We start from the raw sequence: 9,937 nt of genomic DNA on the forward strand, positions 1-9,937 counted from the left end.
AACTTTTTAAAAGAAAGTAGAGAGTAAAATCAAGGGATGAAACAGAAGGACAGACATAATTCTAGATGTGGAGCATAATTATTGTATCATAATTATATGAAAAAAAATATTTGCTATTGGGTTCGGATAATAAAATCAAACGCAATGACCACCCTTTTTACAATGACCCTCTGTTACTTAGTTTACACCCCAACCGAAATTGAAAAGAGTACAAACGAGAGAAGAGCATTGGGATCAATCACCAATATATTTGCGTTTCTTGGAAGTGTTCATGTACGGCTTTATGACAAATTCTGTCTGAGCTTCGTTCTGTTCCACAGTTCCCAGCTTTATCTGTTGCATCACCAAAATTATAAATATGACATAAAATTTTTCCTGAGTACTCAGATTCTTATAGGACACCCTAGAAATGGAAAATGGTGTATGAATGAATTACCTGGTACAGCCTCAGTTCGAACCGAGGTCCAATCTCTTTCAGTTCAATTGATTTCGGGCCTCCTGCTTTTTCGTATACATGGTTCCTGTTTTTTTTCCCCACAAGATTTTGCAATATGTTGTTGTTGAAGAGAAATCAAACACAGACATCGAATAAGTGGAGACAAATAAATTGTCACAGGTTGAAGATAAACGGGCTAGGAGAAAAACTGACCGGAACGAAACATAGTCGGATTGATTAGCAAACGTAACAATACGTCTTGCATCCGGTTTTGGAACTGGGAATAGGTGCTTCAAGATGTTTGAAACTCTTTCTCCAACCTGAAAATAAAAATATTCCCAAATGAAATATGCTTAGGCTAACGAATTCTGACCAAATTCTTAGGCCTACAGGCAAATATAACAGCAAATGTTTCCACTACAAGACACAGTAATAGGCACATGAATTCAATCAGAACACGAAACAGAAATACCGATACCGAACACACTGAACATTTTGCCGCAATGACTACACTGACTCGGAGTATATTATATAGCATTATTCAAGGGGGCTAAAAGTATAACGCTACCTTGGTTGTAAAGTTGTTGAATACAAGATGAGGATATTGCTCTGGCATATTTCCAATAGCTTTCTTGTCTTGAATTTCATGTCTAGTAACCTACATGCAGAATCAACACTATTAAACGCAATTACAGAAATTGAAAGAACAAAAGGTGATAAACTAGATTGTTCAAAAGTACCCACCACATTGAGCAATCCAAAGTATGCAGTTGGACCAAACGGAAGGTGAGATACGATAAGGCCATCAGGCACACCACGGTGTTCATGAACCAATACAACATCCGTAAAATCATGTGACCGAGCCGTTTCAATGATCTCAGAGATGACCTGAGATAACGAGCGATGAGTTCAGAAGGGGTACAAATAATAAAGTACCTCAATAGTAATGAAAGAAATAAACAAGTTTAGAAACAAAATTGAAAAAACAGATGGATGCAATTTAACCAATTAAATGTCACCCCAACTCTACCATGGACAGTTTTATTGTTTCTAACTTACTATCAGCCGAAACACTGAGTTTGATTCAACTTGATTCACTTTACCTAACTCACATACGACTAAAGATGGTGGCTGTAACAGCATACAAACCTGGCCACCACGATTTATTCTCTGCGCATTGGGAAATACAAACTTCAATTCCTGTATCACAGTTCCAAACAAGCAGAGGTTTAACAAGCAAAATAAATGGAATCATAGCACCAGCAGAAATAAACAAAAAACAAAAGAAACCAAGTAGACAATACATATCAGACAATGAAGCTACACATACCTTAACGAATTGCGTGAGTGGAGCACTTGGATTCCTAGATGTTGTCAACAAAATCTTTGGATCTTTTTCCGTAGCATTAGCATATTCATCATCAATATGTGTACGCGGTTCTATGTTTCAGAAGGAAAGATGAAAAAAATAATCATTAGCCATTTTGCCACAACCTTTCATAATCCTCATTGAAGAAGATGATGAAACGAACGTTACTTTTAAAGTGACAACACATAAGTCATGGGTTCAACACAAGCAGAACATATCAAAGAGTGCAGATGGAATGTCTATCTGAAAAAAGAACAACTCTTCCGCCTCAGCCAAATTGACACCAAGACAAAAAAAAGAAGAAGCTGTGCATGCCATATTCTACAAATGATGAAGCAACCCTGTTGTGCATCATTTAACTTCCTCTAACGAAGAATGGTTCAAATATGGGCTTCTTAAATAACTTCAGAAACTAATATCAGATGGAGTTGATTGATTCAATATTATCACACCCTTTATAGTCCGTGCAGCATCAACGTACGACTAATGCAATCACAGAACTCTGCTTCTCAGAATATGCCAATCCTACCAATCCTATCGTAACCGTATTTTGAAAAAAAAAAGGCAGGCCCGAGCTAAAGAACTTTATAGTTCCTAAGTTAACATACTAATCCACTATACACACCAGCTAAAATTCTGCTCCAAAATTTACTAACTAAGAAAAATGTTGAAGGAAAACTCTAAAGCTCCGGGATTTATTCTAGCATTGACAAAATCAGGGAAACTCAGAAAGTACCGGCAGTATTTTCATCTTCAAGATCTATCTCCTGTCGAAGCGTTGCCTCCTCATTTCGAAGCTCAGTAGGAATTGGCTTTCCTTCTGTTGTACAACACAAAAAATGAACCGAATACTTATAAATAACACAAAAAGCATCAAATCCATAAACCACATTAGAATCCCATCATTTGTTTTTTATTACGATGAAATTCATCTCACCTTGCAGAGCTTCCCTGATCTTCCGCTTCTTCTCATAGAGTAAACGCTCTTTGCCTTCCAAGTTTTTCCTGTAGAGATACTCTTTCCTTAACCTAACGTTTCTGCGCAACATCGTGACAGAGACCAGAAGATGTCTTCTTTTTCTGATCACGGTGTTACGCGAAACAGTTAAGAATCGTAGATTAAGCAACACATTTTCATTACTCTGGGAAAAAAAAGATAGCATCACAAAAGTTTCGTGTCACGATTTGGTGTTTGTTAAGGTTGTCGTAATGCCCACAATCTGGTGTCATGATTAGTTCAGCTAAAGGTCCTTTGGCTCGAAAAGAATTCGATTCCAACTTTTCTCCGGAGAAAATTCCGTCGATCAAGTATGGAGTTAAGAATCGTGACACTGAGAGAAGTCTAATCCACTCAATATTTCGGTCTTAAAACGTACGCCATTGAAGCCCCATGCAGAGTTCTCGGGCGCGAAAGGAGAGAGAGCAAAGGAAAATATTGAGAGAGAGAGAGAGAGAGATAGATAGAAGAGAGCTAGAAGGCTTACAGTGCTCAGGAGCGAAGACGAAGAACTCCGGCAACGGCGGCGACAAAACGCGAGAAACAGCCCGATAAACCCTAACGGCGACGAAGCTTAAAGACGACGCTCGAGCTCCTTTTTTGTTTTCTTATTAATAAACTCTTCCATAATTGAATTTAAATCCTTTGAATTTAAAATAATTTAGATTTGCCTCAAACTATTGACATAAACAAACGAGCCCACTTCTATCCATCCATGTACACTAAAATGACACTGATAATAACTGCAACAATTGGTTCTGATATTCATATTCTAAAAAAATTAAATATTTATATTTAAATTACCTGGTTTGGTTTATCTATTAACAATAATCTAATTGGATACCACGAATAAAAATAATTTTATTACAAATTAGATAATTATTTCTTTTGGGATTTCAGACAAATTACTCTGGTAAGGGGCACTCCCGCTCAAATCCCTGCATGTGCTGGAATTTAAAAACATTAATAAATTTCTTTTAATTTGACTAAGTCTAAATATTTATTTTATTTTTAATTATCCAAAAAACATTCACAACCGCAAAAGGCCAAAAACAGAAAATTTGCTGAGCATGTACCTTCTCTGCATGCAGAACGCCACGTTACACGGCCGCTCTCTGCTTCTTCGTCTTCTTCTTCGCCGTTGTCTCTGATTCACCTGAGCGAGAGAGAGAGAATGACGCCCGAGAGTCTTATCGCATCGGCTTCGATCAACATAGCGCTCGCCTTCATGATCCTATGGCTCTTTTCCATCCTCAAGAAGCAGCCTCGCAACTCCGTCATCTACTTCGCTCGCCGCCTCTCCGACCACCGGACTCCTCCGCCGGAATTCCACGCCTCTCTCTCCCTCTTTCGCTTCCTCCCCTCCGTTGAGTGGATTCCACGCGCCTTCCGCGTTCATGAGGACGAGATCCTCCGTCGCCATGGCCTCGATGCCCTAGTCGTCATCAGGCTCTTCAAGTTCGGGTGAGAACTCTGTTCGCGGTTGGGGGTATTTTAGACGAATTAAGGGGAAACCTCTGTTGCAAATTTCGAATTCGGTGGACGTGATTTCGAGATTTCTAGAAATGGGATTTTTAAGATTGTGATTTGTGAGGAGGGATTTCGATATTTGGGAATCGGAGAAGTCCAAAGTGTTTAGATTTGTTGTAGTGTTGAATTTAATGTTTAAAACTTGTTCTTAAAAATGTTTCTTTACCTTCGCATTTTGCAGCATCAGATTCTTCCTCTTGTGCTCTTTCCTTGGAGTATCACTACTTCTTCCGGTTGATTATTACAATGAATCAGATGTATCGACGAGGAGCTACTATTCTATGGATTCGTTTACTATATCGAATGTCAGGCGCGGTTCTAACAAGTAAGGCTTCCACATTGTGTCATGTCCTAAATAGCACGATCGCAAGCGTATTGTTCGCTGCTTTTATATAAAATATCTCTCCTTTTACCTCTTTCGTGGAAATCGAATGCGGTAAACTTTACTTATCATTAACATGACATAATGATATAACTTGTCCATGAGGAGTTTCTCTATATGGTGAAATACATTAGTATCACCACTGATATCTTTGGAATTTGAAAGCGTCCTAGTTATCGCCAGGTCCTGCTTATCTTTTTGCTTGGTAAAAAATTTTGGATAGTAATTGGTATTTTTGTTCATTTTATATCCGCTCTTATGTAGTTAGTTTTTTCGACTGCAGACTGTGCAAGTAGTTCTTATTGTTTGCTTTACTGTCTTCGGTTTGCTTACGGGTTATCTTCTTCTTTCAATTTCCTAGATTGTGGGTGCATTTCTCGTGCTTGTGGCTGATATCGTTCTATGCATTGTACTTGCTGTACAAGGTAACTGTTACTCTGTCTGACGGTCTTTCAGTTGTTGATTTTATAGTTTATAACATAGCGCTTTAGATACTTTTATTCAATCTTTTGTTATTTCTGACCATTCATCTGTGTATACCTTGATTTTGCAATCTAGAAAAGTTGATAAGTTTGGTTTGTTTATTGGATCATGCCATCTAGGAGTATAAGGATATTCTTTTGAAAAGGCTTCAACAGATGCGGGAGCTTAGGCATCGTGCTGACCATTTCACCGTTCTTGTCCGGCAAATTCCCCTGTGCAATGAACACAAGACTCGTGGGTGCGGTGTTGATCACTTCTTCTCTAAACATCATCCTTTCAGTTATCATTCGTATCAAATGTTATATAACGGGAAAGATCTTGAATATCTTTTGGTAAGGTTTGACAACACGATGTCATCTTTCTCAACGTAGATTTGTCTTTGCATATTCATTATGGCAGCATGTTTTCTCCAGGTCCAGTGGCTTTGTCTATCCTAGAATCTTGTTTTTTTTTTGTGCTTTAGCATTTATCTCTTAAGTTTGGAGGTGTTCTAATATATAGGGAAAGGAAAAGAAGCTTAAGAAACAGATTGAAGACATGAGGCAGAAGGATGGAAACTTTTCACGTGCGGCACACAATCAGAAGCAAGTATCCATCTATGATGAAAAGCTTCGGGAAATTTCCCACAAGATTTGCCACCTACAAAGCGAAATTATGCTCAAAGAGAAGGTACTTTCTTGAGGTCCATGTTTAGCGGGTAACAAAATTCAACTATTGATGTGTTTGTGAACTGTTATTTCATGGATATGTCAAAATGCAAGATTTTCTTTATGTTGCTCATCAGTTTCATCTGGTTCTAGAAGATTGTGAACTGAAGGTCATTGGGTTCACATGCATTCTGAAGATTAATTATACCACGACAATAAACATTCTAACAGAGCTCTCAAAACATAAATATAACAAGAGGATACATGATTTTGGGATAATATCAGGAAATACATAATACATTTCACACAGTTTTTTTGGGTTTTTGTCTCATTAGATGTCAGGGAATTGTATAATTATTACTAAAAGCTGTTTTCCTTCTGTGCAAATTCATGTGAAGGAATTACCAGTCGCATTTGTCTCTTTCAAATCTCGGAGGGGTGCTGCACTTGCTGCCCAAACACAGCAGCACTCAAATCCACTAGAACTGATCACTGAAATGGCTCCTGAACCCAGTGATGTATCGTGGAGAAATCTGGCTATTCCACAAAAGATCTTACCTCTGAACAAAGTTGGAGTCGTCCTTGCAGCAGCACTTCTTATAATTTTCTTTGCCATTCCAGTCACAGCTGTCCAGGGAATCGCAAAGTATGAGAAGCTTAAGAAATGGTTTCCCCCAGCCATGGCTATTGAATTCATGTGAGTACCATCTAAATACATGTTCTCTTTCTTTACAATTTAATAAGAGAATGTCCACAAATGAAATGACCTCCTGTGTCAGTGAGAAATGGTTATAAGCACCAGTTTGACCATATTGACGCATATACAATACTCATAGACTTCAGTATTTATGTCAATGTCACAAACATTTTTTACTTAGCTCTTATGCTAGATGCAAACAAACACACCCAAGTGCATATTTAGCAATTTCAATCGTGAGATTTTCAATACAAGTCTTCCTCTGTTTTGACTAAGGATGAATGCGGTTTACCATAATGGATTCGGCGATATTTGTTGGTTGTTTGAGATGGTTATCAGTCGCTGACTGAAAATTCTAAATCTATTTCACATGTGCTTCTTTCCTTTTCATTAGCAGATGATTTGTTTGACTGTTGATGCATTTTCTTCATTTTTACTAATAAGCTAACTTGCAATTTGCAACAGACCAGGGCTCAGCTCAATCGTGACAGGTTACCTCCCAAGCGCTATATTAAAAGGTTTCATGTATATCGTTCCTTATGCTATGCTTGGGATGGCCTACATTGGTGGTTCTATTTCAAAGAGCAGAGAAGAGATAAAGGCTTGCAATATGGTATTCTATTTCCTTATGGGAAATGTTTTCTTCTTGAGTCTCATCTCTGGTTCATTACTCGATGAAATTGGGGAATCTCTCTCTCATCCTCGGGACATTCCTAGTCATCTCGCTGCCGCTGTTTCAGCTCAGGTGAGCCTATATACACTGAGCAACCGGTTTGATATAATGCTAAATCAGTTAACAAGATTATTTAGTGAGCCAAAAAATAACACTTACTGTGTTCATGTATTTTAGGCAGATTTTTTCATGACATACATATTGACTGATGGGCTGTCCGGGTTTTCTTTGGAGACTCTTCAGTTCGGGTTGTTAACATGGGATTTTATAAGATCCAACACATATGCAAGGGGAAAGGAGAGAACCCCTTATCTCTTTTCCTTCCCATATTTCCGGGTCATTCCCACAGTTGCCTTTTCGATACTGATCGGTATGGTATATGCAGTGGTTGCCCCGTTGTTACTTCCGTTCTTGGTTGGCTACTTCTACCTCGGATATATCGTCTACATCAACCAGGTACAGACTCTAGACCCTTTCGTAGATGGTGATCATCTTCATCTATTTGGTAGTAAACTCCATTTCACTATCAACTTTCAGATGGAAGATGTGTACGCTATCACTTATGACACTTGCGGTCGGTTCTGGCCATTTATCCATCACTCTATCTTCGTCTCTATCATTCTTATGCAAGTCACTATGGTCGGTCTGTTTGGGCTGAAGTCGAAGCCATCTGCATCAATTGCTACTATACCACTCATTTTAATCACAATAGGGTTCAATGAGTACTGCAAGATCCGTTTTCTCCCATCGTTTAAGCATTTCCCGATACAGGTACTCACCATGTTCAAATCATGGGTTTTACCAATGAATTGAGTTTTCCAAGAAAATTGAATGGACGAGAAATAATCGGTGCTGGGTCGGGTTCTTGACTTGTGGTCTAAAGGCTACTCATTTGGCTGTTTCCATGTCTATTTATGGTACAGACCGCGGTTGAAATCGACGAGCTGGACGAGGAGAATGGTGCGATGGAAGTGCATTACCTCGATGCAGCCAACGCATACAACCGGCTCCAACCTTGCTTGGAGCGTACAGCTTCAATGGCTTCTCCTGCGAGTTTTAGCCAACCCTTACTAGTAGGTACAGACTCCATCTGAGAGCAAAAGCCGAGTTCTTTCTTTTAAATCTTAATCTCTGAATATAGTTTGATTTTGCTTAGAATTCTGAACTTATAATCAGGATGTGGAATTTTGAAGCTTGTCCTCATCTTGTTTACTTGAACAATGTAAAAGGTTCGATAATATGCAATTATACAATCGTTTTATTGCTTTGTTTGTGGGGTTTTTTTTTTTGAACTTTTGTTTGTTGCCAAGAATTCAAGGTGTATGCATGTGTTAAGACGAACCAGTCCAGTGGCTTTAAGATCATTCTCATGGCAATCGTTCACATTATTCCCGTGAGGATTCTTCTCGGATAACTAGGGTTGAGCACGGGTCAGGAATCCGATTTTTTGGGTTACTTAACTCTAAATTCGAATCATCGGGTTTCGGGTCCGTACCCTTCGGGTACCCACGAGTAGACCGAATATTTGGTTGTCCAGCCGATGAGGGCGAGGGGCAGAGGCGAGAAAAGAGAGAAAGGCGAGGTCGAGAGGGCGGAGATGAACACCATGAACGGTAGCGGTTTGTGTTTCAATAATGGGAACGATGAACAAAATTCACGTATCAAGAACGGAGGATCATTATTTTTCGGATTGATAAACGGTCCAAACATCATATCAAACTGAACTACATTCCGGAATATATCGAAAACTAACAAAGAGAAAACATAGCATTTTCGAGCCTAGTCGATGGCAGGCAACACGGGAAACATTCAAAGTTCTCGCCATAACAACGAAAACCCGAGAGAGAGAGAGGAGCGTTCACTCGAGATAGCCCATGAGAGCGAGGAGAAAAGCCTTGTAGTCGCCCGAAATTTCCTTAGCGACAGCATGATCGAGCGAGATGTTGTTCTTCTTGTAGTAACGCTCCTTTATACCCATCAAATCCTTCTCGGCCCTCGTCACGATCACGCGGGTCAGCCCGTCCTCATCCGTCCCGTACCTCTTCAGCGCCTCTCTCACAACCTAAACGTCCGAAATAACAAAAAAACGTAAACAATCTTTTTTCCCGGTCCAAGCGAAATGAATCTATTTACGCTTACGGTTACTTACCTTCTCAAAATACTTTGTTGGATCGTTAAGACATCGGATGGTCGTATGCAGTACCATCGCAAGTTCGTTGCCCGAATCGCTTAACAGCTCCTAGAGAAATACCAAAAATTGAAATTGAAATATTTCGGACTCGTAACGGTCGAAGGATTATAAGAAGAGATATATTATATGCTTACCTTAGTGATGGAAATGCCATTATTTCCATCTCTATAACAGTTGAAAGTAGCCATGAGCTGAGACTTGCTTCGAGTACTCAGAACACGAAGAACTTCGTCATGGCTATACACCCCCTCCTTTACCGCAACTCGCAGAATCTCGGCCTCGGAATTCGCCACCCTCAAGTTTATCTCATCCCCTTCATACCTAAAAGCCGTCACCAAAGACACCAGAATCTGCAACAGGCCGAATCTTTCCGATTAACAGTTAAAGAGAGAGCAAAGTAATGATTTAGAGATTAATAGAGTTTTGATTGCTTGCCCTTCGGATGTCGCCCGAGGTATGAGCGGCCACGTCTTCCTCGAGGGACCGCTTGTAACGAGCCATGTAAGCCCTCCTAACGGCGAGAAGCTCTTCC

The 9,937-nt window shown here is 39.6% G+C and overlaps 3 protein-coding genes across 4 annotated transcripts in view; 1 reads left to right on the forward strand and 2 right to left on the reverse strand.

The window, feature by feature from the left end:
- Window positions 1-68: 68 nt before the first annotated feature.
- Window positions 69-3,394, reverse strand: LOC104800270 (U3 small nucleolar ribonucleoprotein protein IMP4-like). Its single transcript, XM_010523093.1, has 10 exons — window positions 3,290-3,394; window positions 2,743-2,885; window positions 2,542-2,625; window positions 1,767-1,876; window positions 1,586-1,636; window positions 1,181-1,324; window positions 1,005-1,094; window positions 650-756; window positions 437-521; window positions 69-333 (listed from the first exon to the last, which is right to left on the reverse strand). The coding sequence occupies exons 2-10, from the start codon at window positions 2,852-2,854 to the stop codon at window positions 235-237; spliced, it is 882 nt and encodes a 293-aa protein (XP_010521395.1). The 5' UTR covers window positions 2,855-2,885; window positions 3,290-3,394; the 3' UTR covers window positions 69-234.
- A 501-nt stretch (window positions 3,395-3,895) lies between these two features.
- Window positions 3,896-8,482, forward strand: LOC104800340 (CSC1-like protein At3g54510). The gene is made up of 10 exons (XM_010523162.2): window positions 3,896-4,266; window positions 4,514-4,657; window positions 5,076-5,139; window positions 5,317-5,529; window positions 5,699-5,866; window positions 6,243-6,541; window positions 7,007-7,286; window positions 7,392-7,670; window positions 7,752-7,985; window positions 8,138-8,482. The coding sequence occupies exons 1-10, from the start codon at window positions 3,977-3,979 to the stop codon at window positions 8,306-8,308; spliced, it is 2,142 nt and encodes a 713-aa protein (XP_010521464.1). The 5' UTR covers window positions 3,896-3,976; the 3' UTR covers window positions 8,309-8,482.
- Window positions 8,483-8,873: 391 nt separating this feature from the next.
- Window positions 8,874-9,937, reverse strand: part of LOC104800419 (annexin-like protein RJ4) — a 3,286-nt gene continuing 2,222 nt past the window's right edge. For both annotated transcript variants that reach the window (XM_010523325.2, XM_010523251.2), the window contains exons 4-7: window positions 9,841-9,937; window positions 9,540-9,755; window positions 9,364-9,453; window positions 8,874-9,276 (exon numbers count right to left, since the gene is read on the reverse strand). In XM_010523325.2, coding sequence (XP_010521627.1) covers window positions 9,073-9,276; window positions 9,364-9,453; window positions 9,540-9,755; window positions 9,841-9,937 — 607 coding nt within the window. In that variant the 3' untranslated portion in view covers window positions 8,874-9,072. The remainder of the gene's footprint in view (window positions 9,277-9,363; window positions 9,454-9,539; window positions 9,756-9,840) is intronic.

Source organism: Tarenaya hassleriana, unplaced genomic scaffold (assembly GCF_000463585.1).
Source record: "Tarenaya hassleriana unplaced genomic scaffold, ASM46358v1 Cleome1, whole genome shotgun sequence".
NCBI lineage: Eukaryota > Viridiplantae > Streptophyta > Magnoliopsida > Brassicales > Cleomaceae > Tarenaya > Tarenaya hassleriana.

Excerpts from the sequence above, each read along its gene's own strand:
- LOC104800340 (XM_010523162.2), top strand. The coding sequence starts at position 3,977 with ATGACGCCCGAGAGTCTTATCGCATCGGCTTCGATCAACATAGCGCTC. Across the intron at positions 7,671-7,751 it reads ATATCGTCTACATCAACCAG|ATGGAAGATGTGTACGCTAT; the intron begins GTACAGACTCTA and ends ATCAACTTTCAG. Across the intron at positions 7,986-8,137 it reads TTAAGCATTTCCCGATACAG|ACCGCGGTTGAAATCGACGA; the intron begins GTACTCACCATG and ends TTTATGGTACAG.
- LOC104800270 (XM_010523093.1), bottom strand. The coding sequence starts at position 2,854 with ATGTTGCGCAGAAACGTTAGGTTAAGGAAAGAGTATCTCTACAGGAAA. Across the intron at positions 1,637-1,766 it reads CACTCACGCAATTCGTTAAG|GAATTGAAGTTTGTATTTCC; the intron begins GTATGTGTAGCT and ends ACTGTGATACAG. Across the intron at positions 757-1,004 it reads TCAACAACTTTACAACCAAG|GTTGGAGAAAGAGTTTCAAA; the intron begins GTAGCGTTATAC and ends TTTTATTTTCAG.